Source organism: Lepisosteus oculatus, chromosome 16 (assembly GCF_040954835.1).
Source record: "Lepisosteus oculatus isolate fLepOcu1 chromosome 16, fLepOcu1.hap2, whole genome shotgun sequence".
Taxonomy (NCBI): Eukaryota; Metazoa; Chordata; class Actinopteri; order Semionotiformes; family Lepisosteidae; genus Lepisosteus; species Lepisosteus oculatus.
In genome coordinates this window covers 9,410,758-9,431,908 of record NC_090711.1, presented here as the reverse complement: position 1 = coordinate 9,431,908, position 21,151 = coordinate 9,410,758, and the positions used below count along the sequence as shown (strand labels likewise).

Here is a 21,151-nt window from a genome sequence, read left to right as displayed (position 1 = left end):
GGATCCACAGCCCCTGTCCAGTTCTGAGTGACAGAGGTGGAACTGGTAACCACACCCTTCCCACAATGCTTGTCCCATTCTATTTGAGGGCCGTTGGCACAGTTTTCTACCCATAATTTTTCAGTCCATGGCTGTAAATGAGCGTGGTATCATCGAGCTCCATAAGAAGGATTGAGCAAGATTGTATCCAACAGTACATCAATCCATTGCTAACTTGCTTCTTTAAGGAAATCAATGCTGATCATTCCTTTTACTACAAATACAGTTCAGAAAATCTGTGTATACTTTTATGAACTTTAAGAAATTCTGAAGCACTGTACAATGTAATTGAATGTAATGAATTTTGGCAGCGCGTTCCAGTGTAGATGGGGAGCATACAAGAAGGCTTTGCCATCCGTTGTGAGATTCTGTGATCGAAAGATCTCAGGTTATGAGTTGGACTGGACACCAGTCCATCACAGGGCACACACAAGATGGACTCCCGCAGCAGGGTCAATTAAACCAATGCAAAGCTGTAGTGCAAGGCCAAAAACCTAGATGAAAGTGAGGAGATGATAAAAACTCCATGCTGATGGCACTGAAAGTCTGAATATGAACCCAGAGCCCCAGAGCTGCAAGGTAGCAATTCTGACTACCGTACCAACCCTCTACTTAACCAATATATCTAACATCATTTGGACCTAGACATTTCCAGGCCTCACACATGACCAGTAGTACCTGCTAGAGTAGTCCACCCTATATATCACTGGGAGCCTATTAAAAATTATACAAGACCGAAGGTAAGTGCTGATGCAGAATACATTTAGTTAGCACAAGTCTTAGAATTCCTGACATTTTAGCCCATTTACTATCATATAAGATTCTATTGGTCTAATATTGGTATGCATCATGTTTATATAGTATCAGACAGGCCAAGCACTGGTTCTAGAGTGAGCGGTGTTCTGCAGGCAGAAGGAAGTGACTTGTGATGTTCCTAACATGCACTTCTAATGACAACACGGATTCGGAAGCAAGTTTTCTGTCTTCCATCAGAGTTTGGATTTCAGCACCATTCACAATAACATGGAAGTCGTCTGTTCTATGCTGTTGATGTTGGGAGCCTAGAATTTCAGCCTAGTCGCAGTTTTGCTAAAGAAAGTTCAGCTGCTTCCATATGTTACCATCAAACACCTATAAAGCACAATAACAGCAGCAGTAGCATCCAATTTGATCTGGAATATATCTTCAATTACCATTGCAATGAAACCTATGACCATTATGACAAATGATCTAAGGGACACCATATATAAACTAAAAGATGAAGGCCCCAGCATTTTAGATGTTTCCTCATTATATTATAATACTCTAATGCTGGAATAATACATGCCTGAGTACCATGCTGATGAAAGCTCTGGACGGGGCTGGGAATGATAGCACCATACCCTTGAAAATACTAATTGAACATCTCCAGCAGTTAGTTCCAATTAACCCTCCAACCCAGGTCTCTTCGATAGTTTACGGTGCTTTGTGATACCATTATCAATATTTCACAGTATCGAAGCTGCAATTCATGAAGTCACAAGTTGTTTTCGGTCTTGAGGTATTCCAGTCAAGAGGGTGTTTTCACGCCCCCTATCGTCCAATAAAAATGTAGCATGTTAATAAGTAAGGAAGAGAACCGGCGTTAAATGATGTATAACATCGTTTATTAAAATTATGAACAGCCTGTGTTTTGCAGTCTTACAGTAACGTACACAAGTTATTCATGATATGGCTCGCATTTTTTGCAGCTCGTTATTCCTTCTCGATCTCTCCAGACCGGGGCACTTCCTGCGAGCCGGCTGAGGTCACTTCCGGAATGGGAAACCGAGGCTGGGCCATTCTCTTTAGTGTTTGCCCTGTTTGCCTTTTTCTCACCATAACACTAACATTTTAATAAAAAAATAGAAGAAAAATCCATAAAAGTGGAACAGATCAAATATAAATCTCACATACCGTAGCTCATGGAGTAAAGAAATCCTTAACTGCTGGACTGAAACATAAAAAGAGGTGAGATCTTGCAAGCTTTTTTAAATTTTTGATTTGCAATCACATTGTGTGCTCTGCTCCACTGTCTTGTGCTACCTTTTACCTTCAATTGAAACGCACGGAAAGCGTAAAGTTTTATTCGACGAAACATTCTTTCCCAAATCAACACATTATTTTTAAAATCCAGGTGGGGATTAATATGCTCGTTTCTGGTAGAGGTCAGTAGCTTTGTAAACCAAACAATAACATTCAACGATCTGGACGGTGTTGTTATTCTTGTTTTGTTTTACAATCGCATTGAGTACTACAGAGAAATAGTTGCGCATTTAAATGTGGTATCCAGAAACGTGGTCGATGCGGTTAAATATACTTTATTAGTGGGTTTTTATGTTTATGTGCATTTTTACAGCATTGTTAGGTTCCGTTTTGTAACAATACACCATGAATGAAGTTTTTTCTTAGAAACAGGTATATTTCTTTATAAGAATATGCTATACTCGTCCCCCTGTCGTGTCACTTTGCTGGCACTGAAGTAGCCAGATAATATTTCGGGGGTATTAAGGTGTCGTTAAATCTCACCCAGAAGTAACGTCATTTGCATTTGCCGCTTTGGAAAAAAAAATGCTAATGTTGCAGTTCTCTCAAACCATGTTTTCTTTGCTTTGGAGTACTTGAGCTTTCGAAATATTTTGGCGACGTGATTTCAACAAAATAACAAATTAAAGGCCACCACAACTCTTGTTTTCGCAGTGCACGGTATGTTTGCTGGTAGCTACAGTAGTGTCGGGAGAGGTTACGAATGCTAACGAGCAGGTCACGATTTTCTTGAACATGCCGTGATTGCACTTCAAGAGAATCGGACGATTGTCTGTCTTTATTTTTAAATGTCCATTGTTCAGCACTTTCGGTGTGTCCAGGCTTAGGTGAAGGATAGTAGGCCTCAGACCAGACCCTTACGATTTGGGAGAGAACACTTACGGTTTTAAATTGGTCTGGTCAATTTTAGACGCCTTCCGTGTCGTGAATTAAGCTGTTGTCCACCGTGAAAGCAAACAGGTTAGCGTGCATCTTCTGGTATGCGTAGTCGTCGAAAATAATATGTTTGGAGAGTGCAGGGGGTCGTCTGTCTACTTGGAGAAATCTTATTTGGAGTTCGTTTGTACGCGCCTCCCTCCTAATTTTAAAGTTAAAATGAACATTTTACATCTGGATAATTTTAAGTCTTTTGGTATTGAGCAAAGTCTCTAGGTTTACCATCCCCGCATTCATTAAAATTTGACGTGATGGATGGATTAGTCTTAACACAGATTGAATAGGGCTGGTATTTAGTTTTCGCAGTTTTTGTTTTTGAAAACACCTCAAAACAACACTGTATGTTCATCGGAGCTGTAATTATTAGTGGTCACGATTGTGGGAAATCCCAAAGATAAATATCAGCTTATAATGATTCTTGGCATTATAAACACAGTAATTTAGCTGTTTAAGAGGAAACACTGTTCATACAAGGGAGACACTTGCAGAGAGAAAGACCTACCATTTCAGCCACAGGGGTTGTGTGTCCTGGTTTAATTGAGATCTGCTAAAGTTATGTATGTGACACATCCAGGAATACACAGAAATCGCTTGTGCAGTGCACTGGGTCTGTCTTGATGTTCCTGCCATTCATTAAGGCTTTGGCCAAAAAATTGTTTTGGTAGTCCACAGTAACAATCTTTTTAATAACAGGAACAATTTTATTTTATATAGTGCCTTTCATGTTAAGACACCTCAGAGCTTCAAGAAGTCAAACGCACTTTTGATAGACTAGAGTTGTGACTTAAATATATAAATAAGTGGGGCTGTGATGTGATTTTGATCTCTTTAAAATAGTTTTTGCCTCTAACTTGCCTTACCTTTTTATTTCAAGCATATGATTCTCAATCAAGAGGTAGTTCTTATTGAAGTATGCTCAATACTTTTGGCTTTGTGCCTGACAGGTTATTAAAACTTACCAGAAAAGCATGTTAATGTTTTAGAATTCATACTGTAACATTCAGACATAAAATGGAATTGCAAAGCAAGATGATGCTGCTCATTAGTTAACATTTAAGATAGTTTTAAGATAAAAAGATAAATAATCTTCAAATGTATATAGCACTTTTCTGGACTCTCCACTGAAAGCGTTTCACAGGTAATGGGGACTCCCCTCCACCACCACTAATGTGCAGCCCCCACCTAGATGATGTGATGTCAGCCATAGTGCGCCAGTACACTCCCCACACACCAGCTATCAGTGGGGAGGAGAACAGAGTGATGAAGCCAGTTCTTAGATGGGGGTTATTAGGCCATGACTGGTAAAGGCCAAGGGGAAATTTGTCCAGGACACCAGGGTAAAACCCCCTACTCTTTTTGAGAAACTCCCCAGGGATTTTTAATGACCATGGGTAGGTAGTCAAGACCTCTGTTTTACATCTCAGCTCACAAAGAAGGACTTTGCTGTTTTGTTTTGCAGTATAGTCTAAAAAGCTTACAAATTAGTCACTTGCATGTGTGATATGTAAAGGCGACTTTAGATGTAATTAAACCCTGTTTGTATGTATGATGTGTTTACTCTGTGCTGTCGACCAGTTTAGTTTCTAGTTCTGCTAACTACATTTCTTTAAAAAGAATTAGACTGGATTCATTTTTAAAACCCAAACATTACCTAACCTCAAAAAAGAGCAAGATGTCCCCCGTACCATATGGCTATCGTTTTTGGATATAATCTTATCTGAGTAAGCATCCCACAGTACACAAGCTTTTGAATTATTTTTCCCAGGAAGAGCTTTGCTGGATTACTCCAAACTTGCGCTGAACCCCTGTGCTGCGTGCTGTGAAAGTCTTGGAACCGGACGTCAGTATGGCCCAAGTTCAGGTCCAGAGCCCTGCTGGGAGCCCCCTGTCCAACACTACACAGCACCTGAAGCCCAGTGCTCCCCAGCCTAACCTCAGCATCCCCAATGCCTCCGGCCCGCTGCCTTCCGAAAACGCCAGCCACCCGCTCAAGAACTCTGCTCTTCCTTCTGCTTCGGCCACTCCCATCAGTGCACCTGCAGGTAAGGCCGGCACACGAGCTGGAGAGGCTGCTCCTTAACTCGGCCTGAGACTCGCTCGCTGAGATCTGTGAAAATCAGGGCTGAGGTTCGCTAGGATCAAGTGTATTTTAGTTACAAATTCAGGAGTACGCTTTGTTAAACATGAGAAACTGTGCAAACCACTTAGCTCTGGGAAAGACCTGTTCCTTGTAGTGTTTTTTAGTTGATCACCAGCTCTCTCGTATATTTCTTTTCTCCTTTTTCCACTTCTTTTGTTAAGCTTGGCGATTCAATTACAAATCCCACACAGCTTTTTGAAGGGCTGAACGCGAGAGTGCAAATGAGCCTTAAATAGAAGACTGAAATTAATTAGCCTGTGATTAAGATCTCATCTGGAGCAAACCCCAAAAGTCACAGGGGTCCCCGAGGACCGGCATGGAGAGCCACGTGTCTGCAAGCTGACATTGGACGGTGTTTGAGGTTGATGATGAAAAAGGAGCCGAAAGCTCTCAGACGATTGGTTTGAAAGAAGGATTTCTGTTTCTCCACACTTATTTTAATGAAATTCCTTCAGGATTAAAAGTAATTGTTTTCCTGATCGTGGTAGTTCCAAGTGTATACAAAGTAGCTGTACCTGAATGTGAGAAAAATATCGTCAATTTAGACAAAGCATTCCTGTTCCTTGTAGAAAAATATATTCTCTCCTTTTGTGACATTAACTTTGTGTACTGCTGATCTATTCCATTCTTCATCTGTTAGAATAACAGTAGCTGAGTGATTTTTCCCCCCCTAATTACATTTCTTAATGAGTGTAATATACAGCCAACTTTTTAAGGAGTCTTTTTTGGTTTAAAGACCAGTGTAAAGATGAACTGCCTTGAGAAGAGATCATACAACTTGAGTAAGTCGGATCCTATCTATATATAGAATAACATTTCACAGAACATGGACTTGGCACGCAGAGACAGCAGGGCAGGGGCATGGAGTTGGTTTGTATGAGGGTGTGTTCCTGACCAACTGTCAGTGCAAGTCTGCAGAGACCGTATCTGCCAAATTGCATCAAAGGTCAGTTAGTCAAATTCAGATTTTTTTACAAGGGAACAATAACAGGAGTCATATTTCTAAAGGAGGCACTTCAGTGAAGCTGATTAAAATGCACATTTCTTGAGAAAATATGTAAGAATATCCAGTTGTTTCAGAGTCAGGATAGTAATGTTTTAGATCTCAGGCTTACAATCGAGTGGCAGAGTGAAATCACCTCTAGAACAACATTTGACCATTTCTGTTTACCGTAAAATGTTTGTTGGAAAGTTCATGGCATTGACAGCACATCGGTGAATTATTTTAAGACATTTTGTAAAGAAGGAGTTATGTTAGAGACAACTTAAAGAGCGACCGATTGAGATACTTTATATCAGCTTACCTTCCATGTTCGTTTAATCACAGGTTTTATCATTCATATTAAACAAGTTATTTACATTTCGGGTATCAAAGATGCTCAAACACCTGAATTCTTAGTCTGCTGGAATGGAGACACAGTAGGAGGAGATCTTTTTTTAATGTATCACACCTTCCTCACAATATCAAAAGCTTCCCTTGGGGTTGTTTCTTGACCCCACTAGAATGCCCAAGGTTCTGATGTTTTCCCTAGTGACCTCAGCAAGCGCTGCTCCTATGAGTGCAATAAGGAGATGTGACAGTGGGCTGCCCTGTCTTCATCCACAGGGAATCAGTTTGACATCAGACCACTGGGGAGCACTGGAGCCCGAGGTCCAGAAAACCTCTTTAAAAGCTTGTTAAGAAAATTGGAGACCTTTTGCAAGTTGGAAATTCTGTAGAATTAAGTAATGGACATTCTCTGAGCCATATCTTCCTGAACTGCTCAAACATATGACACTGTATACTGACAGTGTATACATAAATCATATTGACAATGTTCATGTAATGTCCCTTTTAATATCTAAATGTTTTCCATTATTTTTTAGATGCTTTACATCACCCTGTTTTGTTCTATTGCGATTGTAATTCTGAAAATGCTTTTTATTCTTTTAGCCTCTGCTGTTTTTTTTTTTCCTCATGGCCATCCTGTGTTTGCCGTTCATTGTGCTTTTTTTCTTTCATTGGATCCTGTTCTTTTTAATTTTCCTTCATTACTCCATTTAGACAGTACTTTCTAGACCGAGACTACCCAGCTTGCAGCCCTACCACTCCACCTAATTCCACAGTTCTGCAACAAGCTGCTACTTAATTAAGGATCAGTGTAGGGTATGGCTGTGCAGAAATTAGTGAATGGAACTATGAGGACCATAAGCTGGGTAGCTGTGCTCTAGTCTTTGTACTTACTCATAGAAGAATCTGTTCTGTGTTTCACACAGAATGTTTAAACCTGGATTTTACACAGTGTAATTAATACATCTTAATACAAGAAGGCCACCTGTAATTGCACTTAATATGAACATATGCCTTCAGGTTTCCTGGTCATGTTTTCACAAATTATGCTATAATTACGCCAGCTCCATTTTGGCATTTAGAATTTTGATTTTGATGCAGAAATTGCCGTGCTAAAAGAAAAACTAAATTGTAGCCTAAAAGGGTAAGATTTTTTTGCTAATTTTAATGTTAACTGCCCAAAGGCTTAGTTCTTTACAATTTATAATAAGTTCTCCACCTTTTAAAACGAATAAGAGCTACATTGCATTAAAGGGATACCAGTTTCAGAAAGTCAGAGCCATCAAGCAAAAATAACTTTTTTTTTCCCCCAAAACACAAAAAGACAAATCTCTGCCACTGTGATTTGTTCAGAGTGCTGTTCCTTTGCACTTTGGTTTCTAGATTAACTCATATCTTTACATCTCTGAACTGGTAACTTACGTCTTGTGGATAGGGTGTGATGAATCAATCTGTTCTACTTGTATATTCATTTTTTTTCTGCCAGATACTTCTGATTGGCATTTCAAGCCATTCATCTTTCCCAGCAGTCAAGTTTCCCCCATTTTCTGTTTTCCAGTTTCTAACATGGCAAACCCCAAAGAGAAGACCCCAATGTGTCTTGTGAATGAGTTAGCCCGTTTCAACAAAATTCAGCCCGAATACAAGCTTTTGAGTGAGCAAGGACCAGCTCATTCTAAGGTAATTCAAACACGTTTGTCTTTTATGTTGTATAAGAGCCTGAGTATTGCATAGTGCTTGAATGGTAGTAGGGCAACCAAATTGCCATCAGTCCACCAAGCACTTCCACACAGCGTGGGATTCTCAATTTGCCCTGAAACTGACACAAATGAAAATGCAAATGGAATACCACAGCAACATACAGGTAATACTGACTGGCTGCTCACCATTCCTGCCACCAGTCAGAGAAGGGGTACAGATTGGTGTTACTAGGTATTGTGGGGGGGGGAGGATGGACATGGAGCCAGTACAGATTGAGGTGAGACGATACAGTCCAACACAATCCCTTTCGGGCTGGGAGGCTGTGTTTCACACACAGCTCAAGAGGAAGGGATACTGACCGATAAATCTGTTGGAGCCATGTTGGACCAGAGGGTTTTTTTCTAAGCAGAACCTTTTGCTTTAAAGATGAAATTTTCGAAGACATATTAAATTGATTTTTACTTTGAAAGCTTCAAAGAGGACAGTAAGACTTTTTTAGTAGCTGATATTGATGTAAAGAATTGGAGGACTACAATGCAGTCTTAGGGGTACAATTTGACATACCCAGAGATTACAGTGCAGATATTACAACTGGGGCAAGTACCACGTGTTAAAGATAGCTAAAATGTTAACTGTAAAGGCAAACATTAATGATATACAGTGTTTAAAGAAGTTACTTTAGTGGAAAAGTAACAAATGCTTTAGAAATAAGTGTCTGTACCAAACAGTAATTTATTTATTTGTTTTTATTGTAATGTCGTATTTCTTCACAAAACTGAGGAAAATATTGATAAAATTTCATTGATCAGCCTAAACTTGCTTATCTCCTATCCATTATTCCATACTATGTCCCAAAAACGACATTTTGCCAGGTTAATTTATGTCCCCAAAAAGGTCATAAGAAGATCTTTAAAGTAAAATTTCCCTGCAATCGCATGGCTTTTTGTAGCTAGAAAGGAATTGTGAGCTTTCAGATTCTGAACAGAAGGCTCAACTTTAATAATAATAATAATAATAATAATAAACTTTATTTTATATAGCACCTTTAAAGGTGGCTTCTCAAAGCGCTTTACAGGATGACAATAACAATAAATAAGAAGACTACAACAATAAATAAGAAGATTTCACAAGATAGGACACAATTATAATTACAACAATAACAATAGAGGAGACCGTGGAAGGTGGTATTAAGAAGAGCAGAGGGGTGAAGAATGGAACCAGTTAAGTAAAGGCTTTTCTGAAGAAGAAGGTTTTGAGTCTAGATTTGAAGGAGTTTAGAGAAGGTGACTCTCTAATATCCTTGGGCAAAGAGTTCCAGAGCTTGGGGGCATAGCAGGAGAAGGCCCTGTCGCCCATGCAATGTAGACGGGCTTGGGGGACAGTAAGGAGGGCAGAATTTGAAGAGCGGAGGTTGCGAGGTGGGGAGTAGGGCGATAAACGTTCAGACAGGTATTGAGGTGCCAAGCCATGTAAACTTTCTTACCCCTGTGTCCTCTTGCCGGGCATCTTCCCTGCAGCTGTTTTCAGTGCGACTGACTCTGGGGGAGCAGCACTGGGAAGCTGAGGGGACAAGCATCAAGAAGGCCCAGCACGCAGCGGCAGCCAGTGCCCTCTCTCAGACTACGCTGCCTAAGCCCACCATACGTCCACCTCGCAGCACAGGCAAGAACCCAGGTAACACCGCCCCCCAGTGACGGCGGCCTACAACCGCCTGGTTTTCAATTGCGGGCAGGGCTTATAATTTATTGACCAGTGGAGACAAATCTGAGTCCTGAGGGGCTGATGAATCTCTGATGTGACCAATCCCTGAATCACTTCATTTAGCAAACCTATTGAATTGTTCTGCCCAGCAACTGGACAGAGGTGTATTTCAGTGATTCAGTGAAATGCAGTGAAACAAAGGGAAATGATCTCACTCTGGTTTTATTGATGACATCCCCCTGGAATTGTTGCCAAATGCTCCAAGAATTTTTTTTTTTACAAAAAAATTGTAAAGATGTCAAAGTACTGCCCTTGCTGTGAGGTACAAAAAAGGTAAATTTGTGAAAAACTATTCTACTCTTTAAGTTGAATTATAATATGAATGTCTGATCATGTTATGTGATACCATTGAAAATGGAACTAACTCCTTCTTTTAATTACATATAACAACAAAAGTCCTGGATGCATGCATTAGATTTGGATTCATTTTTATTTAACAGTTAAAGTGATCAAAATGTGGTTAAGCTATGAGGGTATATATGTTTTTTTTATACACCCATGCAGTTCTTTTCTAAATCCCTGTGGTTTAATAAAAAAAATAACTTGCCAAATACTTAAATCTTCCAAATTTATTTCTACAGAAGCCAAAATCCATCTTTGGAAAAATGTGTATCCAAAGCTGAATTAATAACTCTTCTTTCTTCATGCATTGACAAGTAATAATCCAGTCTGTATACTCATGTCCATATTAAGTTTCTCCCTACCTAGGATGTTGCTGGTAGTGTTGGATATTATCAAGATGCAGATATTAATGAAGTGCAGCCAGTTAAAGGCATGTTGTTAAGTAGAATTTACTCACCTATGTGTTTCTTGAGTCTGTGTAATAATGGATGTCCAGTGCCAATCTAGGTTTGTGTCTCATTCCTGAAGTCTGGGCGTAGATTTTTATTTAAAAAAAAAATCCCCTTACTTTCCTGTTATATGTGCATATGAGAAAAATAATATTTTATTATTATTTTTTCAGATGGTAAATACAGGAGTCAAAATTGTCCTTTCTTGTTTTTCCAGAACCAAGTGCAGTGCACTCACCTGTGTGGGCTTACATCACTACTGTCATTACCGTTATGATAGAGTAGAATTCACTCTGAAGGCATTCCTTCAGTTTTGTCAGGACTTTGTGAATACAAAAATAGCATTGAAATCTGATGGATTTGTAGAGCAGGAAAAAGCCTGGTGAGATGTCTGAGTTACAGGTTGAATTTCATGTGTTGCCGAGCTGGTGAGGGAATAAAGCACGTTCAAATGAGTGCCACCCAAATGAATTTTAACGCTTGTTTTCATAGCATTTTGTCAATTCTTTTCAATGTATTTTTTACAGACAGTATAACCCACACTGTGGAGCTAAATGCACTTTGTATGAAACTGGGAAAGAAACCAATTTATAAACCTATTGATCCCTATCCTGGAATGAGGCCCAACTTCAACTACAATGTCAGACCTCCTGGCCCCTATCCAAGGTAGGTGCATTTACAAACATTTAAGTCCCTTACTGTAAGTAGACTTTTGCTTGTAAAGTGTAACTTATATATAGTAGTTGTCACAATTAAGGGGATTCCTGTAAATCTTAGTGAAATCCTTCTATCTGTTCTCAAACGTGTTCTGTGTTACATAAAGGTATGTACATATGAGAAAGCGGGGTTTACATAGCTCTCTGGTTGCTAAGGTCCCACTCAAAATAGATTCAGTGTCCTGGACAGAACTAAGAGAGCCTGCAAAAGAGAGATATTTCACCCGTTTTATCCATTTGGTAGTTGATTATGTAAGTGAATCTAACATTTCCTGACACTTCCTGAAGTTGTCCAGAGCTTGGGTCTTAACCACCGGCAGACACCTACAACTTCTTGTGCAAAGATCTTTCTTGTTGTGTGTTCCTTGGAGAACTCCCTTTTACTGTCCATTCGTGACTCTTTGTTAAAGTGGTGAATACAAGCACACTTACCCTTTTTGGCTTAACGTTGGGCTGTATGCTTGTTTACTGAGAAGGTTTTACAGTAAAGTATAGAACAGCTGCCTGATGCCGCAAGTTAAACCAGTGTCAAAATCAAAAAATGTTTTGCCTGTATTCTTTTCACCAGTACACTGTTCTTTAGTATTTGTGTAATGAACCACCTGCTACACTGCGTTATCAAACATGTCGAGTTTCATAATATGCTCTTAGAAAACCAAAAAGGTCTTATCACAATGGTTTTAAAGAGGCACTGTTGTGAATGTAAAAGTCATATCATTCAACATCTTTTTTCTGAATAAGTCCAGAAATCTTTCCAGTGAGAGAAAATATTGCAAGTGAAGTTCCTCTGAACTTGAGGCACTTTTCTGCCAGTTGTGCTAGCCAAATAGCATTGTTTTCTGTAATCAGCCCCATACAGTGTAATGGACACTTATGAACATGCACTTGAATTCTGGTTGAGTGTACAAAAAAGCTAACCAGAAACAGGTGCAGACTACAGTATTCCAGAGTGCTTTAAGACATGAGTCCTTTGTAAAATAATCTGTTTTGGAACCATGTAAAATGTTATTACCCATATCAAAGCTAGAGCTGGATAATCATATTACAAAAGGATAATGTTGCCCACATTTATTATGTGGATAGTTTACATAATTTAAAATACTGTAATAGTATCTTAAAACATTCTGGATTTCTGAAACCGTCTTACCATATTTGAATTTTAGGGCAAAAATAGATGTAATTAAGAATTAAAATATAAAGTGAAATAAAATTATATTTCATTAAAGTTGTTGGGTGAGTGAAACTTAAAATCTCTCTTAATAGAATCAATGTGACCCCCTACAAAGCTTGTCATCTTTATCTGATGTGTTGTACAAGGGTGCATCATCAGAAAAAAACAATCAAATCATAATTTTTCAACTCAAGGCTTTCTATCAGTGAGGGCTGAATGTACGTTTGGCTTCATGGGGCATTCCTGAAAACTTGAACATCTTTAGAAGTGACTCATCTAACAGTTATTAATCATAATCCTGTGGCCAGAGAAGAAGGTATCCTAAACCAGTCTGTCAGTGCTGACCAGATGGGCTAGCTCACGAAATGCTGCGATTCATAATTGAAAATGACATGTTGCAGGGGAACACAAGGGTCCTGATTTTTGGGTTTTAGCCAAGTTATACAATTTTGTCTCCCCAAATATCTATTCCTGTGTCCTGCTTGTACCTGAAATTTTCTTTTGTCAGAAAACTCCTAAAGGTTTGGAGTAATATTTACACCAATTCATGCTTGAAGAAGTGAAAATTAGGCAGCACAGTCATATTAAATTGAAATAGTGAACACAAACATGACTCTGAAGCATAGACTTGTCTCTAAACCATGCATACGTGAAATAAACAACATGTATTCTTTAAAAAGATTGCTTAAAAGTAGCCCTTAGCTTTCACCTTTTCTTGCACAGAGTTAACAGTAAGGAGGCAAGAAAAGATCAATCCGATTACCGGAATGGTTTTCTTAGAAGGACCAATTTTATGAGTATTAAAATTTGAAATGTCAGTCTAAGTAACTTTTTATGGCTTAGAAGGCTTGATTGGTTAAAAGATTGAAACTGATTTTTCTATAAATAGCCTTAAGAGGAGCTGACAGTGTTGAAGATCTGTGCTCTAGTGTACACGTTAAAGATTGTGCTGGGCTCTGGATTCTGGGACGTCCTGATGTTGCAGGTACTATTATCCATTCCCTCCTGTGGGGCCGGTGATGTATCACATGGAGCTGTCTATTGGGGGCCAGCAGTTCCATGGCAAAGGCAGGACCAGGCAAGCTGCTAAACACGACGCTGCTGCCAAAGCACTCAAGGTCCTGCAGAAAGAGCCCCTTCTGGAGAAGAGGCTGGAGGTGAGTCTGTCCACCGCAAAACCCTCTCTCTGAGGCAGCACACATCTTAAATGCTATCTTTTGATTTGATGCCTATAGTTATCATATCTTTTTTTAATTTTATGATGGTTTTGATGCTAACTCGTCATTCTCACAACACTCATTTGAAGACATACAAGTATTAAAATGTAAAGTTTTTGCACAGGATTTCCTTTTGAGCTGCTATAGTTATTTCCGTGTGTGTTAATTGCATGTTTATCGATCACCAATAAACCTAAATGTCAATATTAATCATTAATATGATTAATATTGAATTTAGTCTTTAAACACAAACAGTGGAGTGTTGTGCCTTGCAGGTAAATGGAGAACAATCCGAAGAAAATCTTAACAAATCCGAAATCAGCCAAGTATTTGAAATTGCACTGAAGAGGAACATGCCTGTGAACTTTGAGGTATGGAGCATGATCAAACGAATCATTCTTGATTTTAATCTCTACCATTCTACGTGTGCTATGTAATGAGCTGTAGGACTGCATCGCAGTTATCTCAAGCATGTTGGAAATGTTTTAAATGTCATCTTTTGTAACACGGCAGCTTGGAGCCTTCCTTCGTTTTTTATGGTTAAACAGCTTATCTGTGTCCATGTGTTTTTAAATCTTGTTGCTTTTGCAATGTATTGCACAGCAGCAGTTTTGCAAGGCCTGCACATAATTTGACGGCTGCAACAAGCCTGTCAGCCTGGATTGTTGCTTGTCACTCATCTTAGGAATGTTTGTAAAGGTCAGTTCCAGTAGAAATAAAGTTAAACGCAGAGCTCGATTCTTCCTTTCCCTTTCTCCCTCCCACACTCAGGTGGTTAAGGAGACGGGGCCCCCACACATGAAGAGCTTCGTCATCAAAGTTACCGTGGGTGAATTCTCGGGGGAGGGAGATGGCAAGAGCAAAAAGATAGCCAAGAAGAACGCTGCCACTGCTGTGCTGGAGGAGCTGAAGAAACTGCCCCCGCTGCCGACAGTGGAGAAAGTGCAGCCGCGCATCAAAAAGAAAACAAAGTCTATAGTCAAAGTGAGGAGGCTTTGCGCAGCTGTTATATACTGTACCGTTGTAGAAGTTTAGGGTTAGAATTGATTGCATTCCTTTTCCCAATGCAGCTTTGGACAGTAGTTTTAGCGTGAGTCACCACTGGTCTTTCACGGGCCTAAGAGAATCGAAGACATCTTGATGTAACCTCTCAGAAGTGTTGTGTGGTCAGATAGTCTTTTTTTGTGTGCGTTTGGATCCAGCCTGTGAACAGTACATTTAAACAGCAGTAGTTGTGTGAAAAAACGTAGCCTTTTGCACCAATTACACTCATTTGTTTTGCCTCACTTATTTAAGACCTCTGTGACCAACGTGTTTGTAGCAGAGTTCTCTGAGCACCAGTTTATTATGTCTCAGCGGTTGGGATGGGTAATTCAGTTTGGATTGAAACTGCACTGTTTGCTGTTTAGCTCAAAGGCAACATCCGTTATTGTAGATGTTTACACAACCATGGTGCTTGACTGAGTATAAGCTGGGACTTGGTGCTCAAGGTTCATTGCTCTTCTTCCCTGCATTCACAGCTTCAAACGAGCCCAGAGTATGGCCAGGGAATGAACCCGATCAGCAGACTAGCTCAGATCCAGCAGGCCAAGAAAGAGAAGGAGCCGGAGTACAGCCTGGTGACAGAGAGGGGCCTCCCACGTCGCAGGGAGTTCGTCATGCAGGTGTGTTCCCACCTGCTTCACTTCTTCACTTTAGTAAAGCCTTGTGATTTCACCATTACCTGGCCTGCTGGCATTTCAAACTTAAAGTGTAAAGGAAAGAACAAATTAGGTTTTTTTTTCCCCCTCAGTGACAGATATCAGAAGGTCCCGACAAATCTAAGCTGGGACCGTTGGCTTTTTGTCGTTGATTTATTAGTTAAAACATGACAGTTTTGTTTTTTCTTCCAGGTCAAAGTTGGCAACCAGTGTTCGGAAGGCATGGGTCCCAGTAAGAAGGTAGCTAAACGCAATGCAGCGGAGAAGATGCTGGAGCTAATGGGATTTAAAGTGCCTCAGCCACAGCCCCCCAAGCCTGCTCTGAAATCTGATGAAAAGGTGAATCTTTAGAGGGGGGCCGCAGCTGTCCAATGTGGCGTTAAGTGACAGATGCATTGTTACACTAATGTCTTCTGTCACTTCTCAGATTCTCTGAAGCCTAGTATTGGTATAGTCTTTTGTGGACCATGCGGGCTCATCAGCAGTTATGAAGTAACGCTGCACAGATCGCAGGTCAAAGAAGAATAACTGAAGCTGAGGTGTAGATCACAGACTAAGCTGATTCACAACATTAGCTTAGCACAATTGCAAAGATATTTAAGAAGGAAGATGTGTGAGTTTTTGAGGAGCCAGGTAAATTGAGTGCTAGGATGTTTTAGATCAATTTGGTCTTCCACATGAAATGAAATGACTAAGCCAGTGCAGTCATTAATCTTATTTTTGCCACAAGTTATGATTTTATTGCAGTCCTCAATATATGCTTTTTCTGCCAAATTGTTCAGTTATCCACACAAAATGTTATAGACTGCTTTTTTTCCAAGGTAGTTTTGTTGTCAGATGTCTCAAAGAGTCTTTAATGTATCTGAGATGAGTTGGTGGTGAGCTGTTGGCTTGGTTGCTGCTGAAGCTGCCCTCTCCTATGCAAGGTGTCTGCTTTTTGTAGGTGCAGGCGAAGAAGGCTGGAGAAGGAAGAAAAGTGACCTTCTTTGAACCCAGTGTAGTGGAAGATGCAGGAATAGGTGAGTGATTTTTAAATGAGTTATTTCAAATGAAATTTCCATGTAGATGTTTATATATAGTTTGCTCTCCTTGTTCTAATAACATACGAAGGGTTGCAAACAGGAGGTGCTCTGATTGCCCATTCTGCTTAGTGAGACTTTTGTGGATTCGGACACCAGTTGTTTGCCTAGACCAACAACTGATGAAATGAAGGATCTGAAGTTTGAAGTGGCAGTAACGAGGAATTGCATTCAAGAGTGAAACTAGGAGACACTGTAATGCAGGAAGATTCTTGGCTGCCTGAAAGTCACCCATGTCGCCTACCCAGCTTTGTTCTTGAAGGCGTCTGGCCTCCTCACTTCGTTTTTATGCACTAACTCTTAAACCTTTTGGCATTTTCTCTCTAGGGAGCAGGGAGGACGAGTTCCGGATGCCCTTCCTGAGCCACCAGCAGCTGCCAGCCGGGATCCTGCCCATGGTACCAGAGGTGGCCCAGGCTGTGGGTGCCAGCCAAGGACATCACGCCAAAGACTACAACCGTTCCCCTATCAACCCTGCCAAGGCCACCGTCACAGCTATGATCGCCAGGGAGCTGCTGTATGGTGGCACCTCCCCGACAGCCGAGACCATTCTAAAAGGCAGCAGCAGCCTGGGACACCTTCCTCATGGCCCCCTCACCCGGCCCTCCGAGCAGCTGGACTACTTGTCCACCGTGCAGGGACTCCAGGTATTGATGGGGCGCCACTGAGGGCAGCAACCCCCGGATCTTCATGTGTTAGAATCGAAAGCAACTTTATTTTATTTCTCTAGTCCATCGTTGGTCAATTTGGTTTCTAAAGGGACTTGCTTATTGATTATCTAGGGGATCTCTGAATTAGCAAGGTGTGTTGTTGGACGTGCTCGATTCTTTGCTTGCTTTGATGTATAGTGCCATCCGAGTCACGGAGTTTGTGAAATCCTAAAATATTTGCCTCGTTTTACAGGTGGAATATAAAGACTTTCCCAAAAACAATAAGAACGAGTTTGTCTCTCTGATAAACTGCTCCTCTCAGCCCCCCCTTATCAGCCATGGAATAGGAAAAGATGTGGAATCTTGTCATGACATGGTGAGTCTCTGTCTTCATTAGCAATATAGAAAGGGTCATCTCAAAAGAGCGACTTATCACACAATTTGTTTGACCTTGAGTCTTGGCAATGTATGTCCATCAGTGATGGCTGTTGTGGACGTTGTGATCTCTTCTGTCCAGTCTGTACTTCCTCCAGTATCTTCTCAGGTTATGTGAGCTCTTTCTTGACTGCTCCTTTCCACAGTAAAACGTTTAGAAAAACCTTTTTTGCAACTATTACTTAAGTCTCTCATTTTGTACTCTGGGAGAGTCTGGAGTTAGAGGTGCTATTTGAGCAGAGTATTTGATGTATTAAAGAAATCATAATGTAGTCATAAATCATAATTCTGAAATAATAGGACATTTTTCAGAATTTTTTGGGGTACATTCTGTAATCCCACTTTGGTATTGGAGAGTGTTGGAGAGCAGATAAATGCTTTTGCAGGATGCAGAAGAGGAAGAGACAGATTGCAAACCCTTATTATAAAAGGGCACTGCAGAAATGTGTTAAAAGTCCGAACATTTCTAAATAGACTTAATAAGCTCCTTCTATTGAATAATAATTCATCCTTATTATTCCCAGGCTGCCCTGAATATATTGAAGTTACTGTCAGAGCTGGACCAACAATCTAATGACAGAACTGGAAATGGACCAATTTCAGTGTGAGTTGAGTTTGACCTTTGTGCTGTATTTTAAAGCCTGGAATGTGCATGAATAAATATAAAAGAACCATCCTGCCCAACACATTAACAATGGGTTCATTCATACCAGTTTCACAAATGTCAACCTCCGTTTCAGGAATTCCCTTCATTTATTAATGTGCACTTGTGGGAAAGAATCTTTAGAAAGTTGAAACTAGAAACCACATTTCTAGTGCCAAGGGTTCACCCAGCAGCAGTACATGGCAACACTGGGATTAGTAGAGACACCACTCTTCACTTTTAGCCCTCGAGTTGTGCCTTAAAGCTGCGAGCCCAGGGCAGAGCTACTCAACCTGTGGCCCCCCCAGTACACTCCAGTGAGCAGTGCTGCTGCATCCCGTGCTTTAACTATTTCACAATAAAGTACTGCGTCGGAGCAAACTGAAAACTCCACCTATTGAGTTGCCCTGGCCTAGGACGTTAACAGTTGGATGCAGCTACTTAAGATGTGAAAGGATAGGACAATGACATCTTCCAGAGGACAAGAATGTGGTCTACTCCTTTCCTTTACCTGGATGAGGGTAGTATTGAAAAGCTAAGGTGGATTAATGGGAAGCATGGTGGCACAATGTTTAGTATTGCTGCTGTGCAGTTCTGGGGCCCTGGATTCAATTCCTGGGGAACTGTCTATGTGGAGTTTGTATGTTCTTCCTGTATTTGCATGGGTTTCCTCCCACTGTCCAAAGACTGGTAGGTTAATTGGCTTCTAGGAAAATTTTACCTGATGTGTGTGACCTGTGATAGACTCGTGTCCTGTCCAGGGTGTACCCTGCCTTGTGTCTGTCGCTTGTCTGGCTCTCCTGCAACCCCGTATTAATAAAGCAGTTAGAAAATGGCCGGGTGGTTGATGATCTTGTAATCCCCCCCAAAAAAGGCTTGGATTGTTTCAAAGAAAAAAGATATATCAATTTTTAATTAAGCTTCATTTGAAAAGGCTGAGATTTCCTACAAGAAATAATGCATTTTTTTCTTCAACGCTTTGAGTTCATATTGATGGATAAAAGTTGCTTTCCGCCCGTCTAATGTCTACATTTTTCCCCCTAGATGTGGAAAACAAGAAATGGAAGGTGATGCTCTTCTGAAACAGGCTAACTCAAACACCATGGGACAAACTCTGGATGGCACAGCATAGATGGCCTTTAAATAAAGGGGAAAAAAGCACCAGAGAAAATCAGATGCTTTGTAGCGTAACTCAACTGTTTTAGAGGGCTACAGTTATAGTTTAGCCACTGTAGTGTCTAAATCATCAAGTTGCTAATACTTTTGAAATGTTCACAGTTAAACAAGACTGATTAAAAGGTTCATTTTCCTTAATGTTTAATTGTATACATTTTGTTTTGTAGGAATGTAGTTTTTTTTAAAAAAAGTGCTGGATCATATCCAAGTATGTGGTTTTTCTGTTTTGGTGGAAGAGAGAACCATTTTGAATGTTTAGTTTTCTTTTTTTTTGTTTTTCCCCTCTAAATCAATTTTAACCCCATTGTTAACTTAAAAGGGGGCGTTCTGTTTGTGAATATTGAGAACAGTTGGAGAACTTCATGGATGGATATGATAAAGCTAACAAAATGCAGTTGATTTTCCTTGAGTGCTTTGAAAAAAGTGTTTATCTACATTTCCATGTAGGGCTGAAAAGGTTTTTGTGATTTAATGTAATGTTTGTGTTGTCATGTGTTTGTTGCCTGCAGCAATGTGGGCAATAAAAAGTTTCTATTGCATATGGTCCAAGCACGATACCCCCCTGCAGAGTTCTTGTAATGCTTCAAACTTGTCATTGTTAACCATGAACTTTTTTCTCCCCATGGAATGTAAGTAAAACGTGTGCTTTTACGCACAAAAAAAGTGTTTGGTTTTGCTTTCTTGCAATACCTTTCAATCCTCCTGCTTGGGTTCAAAACCATCAAAGAGCAGCTTTGTTAAGTTTTGTACTTTCCTTGGGTATAGAAATAGGGCTTACCTTGGGAAATTGGGTACAGCTACATTTTTGGTATACTTTTCCTGGACTGCAGGGCATTGAAAAATACTCACATCATTGCCATAATGGTTTGATTTCTGACAATTCTGGGAATTCCTTGGCTTGAATGGGAATCCAGACCCCATAATGTTTTTTTTCATGTTTGCAAGTGATAGAATGTGAATACAGAAGAATGTGGACTTGGTATTCCTGATACTATTAAAGATTATAGCAGACTAATATTAAAAGGCTAATGTTTCTTTTGGCTTGTATAAATGTCTGGTACAGGACAGGTTTTGGACTTGGTTATCAACCAGTTGCTTCTGTACATGAGCATAGCTCAAACCTTGTTTTACATTTTCTGAACTTATGCCGGACTATTGCGGTTGATGTATGAAAGTCATACTCAACTCTATGGCTCGAGAGCTAAAAGAATGATTCCGTTTTTTTTCCTTGTTCTGCAACAGTAGCAGTGTTTTAAAGATAATGGTTTAAAGATATAATCCAGCAGGTCACCGTTTTATCATCAGTTTAGGAAAGCATGGAATTTAGTTTTGATAAATTCAGTAAGCTGTAAACAGCCAACAGTGGTCCTGTTTCAGAACATTGGCATTTTCATTGCAAATGATCTCTACACTGTGTAATTGACCAGATGGCTGCAGTGGTCAAAATGGAACTGTTCCAAGTGAGGGAAATTGTGGTGTCACGGGTAATATGTAGCACCTACTGGACAGTGACTCCCTGCCCAGGTAAGTAGGTGATCAGCCATGAAATGGCCATGTGGTATCAATAGGTGTGAAGCCTGGCTCAAACCTAATTTGAGTTAG

The 21,151-nt window shown here is 40.2% G+C and overlaps 1 protein-coding gene across 3 annotated transcripts; it reads left to right on the top strand.

Annotated features, from left to right (window-relative positions):
* Positions 1–1,830: 1,830 nt before the first annotated feature.
* On the top strand, positions 1,831–20,212 carry stau1 (staufen double-stranded RNA binding protein 1). Of its 3 annotated transcripts, none has more exons than XM_006639499.3 (15): positions 1,831–2,028; positions 4,809–5,081; positions 8,068–8,189; positions 9,728–9,884; positions 11,290–11,428; positions 13,635–13,806; positions 14,142–14,237; positions 14,638–14,850; positions 15,387–15,530; positions 15,759–15,905; positions 16,510–16,585; positions 16,973–17,292; positions 17,549–17,671; positions 18,255–18,334; positions 19,418–20,212. In XM_006639499.3, exons 2-15 carry the CDS (start codon positions 4,886–4,888, stop codon positions 19,503–19,505), a joined length of 2,073 nt encoding a protein of 690 aa, XP_006639562.1. In that variant the 5' UTR covers positions 1,831–2,028; positions 4,809–4,885; the 3' UTR covers positions 19,506–20,212. The 3 variants fall into 3 exon arrangements, with proteins under 3 accessions (XP_006639562.1, XP_015220367.1, XP_015220365.1); XM_015364881.2 differs by having other exon boundaries at positions 4,805–5,081; positions 15,759–15,806; XM_015364879.2 differs by having other exon boundaries at positions 4,805–5,081.
* Positions 20,213–21,151: the final 939 nt, after the last annotated feature.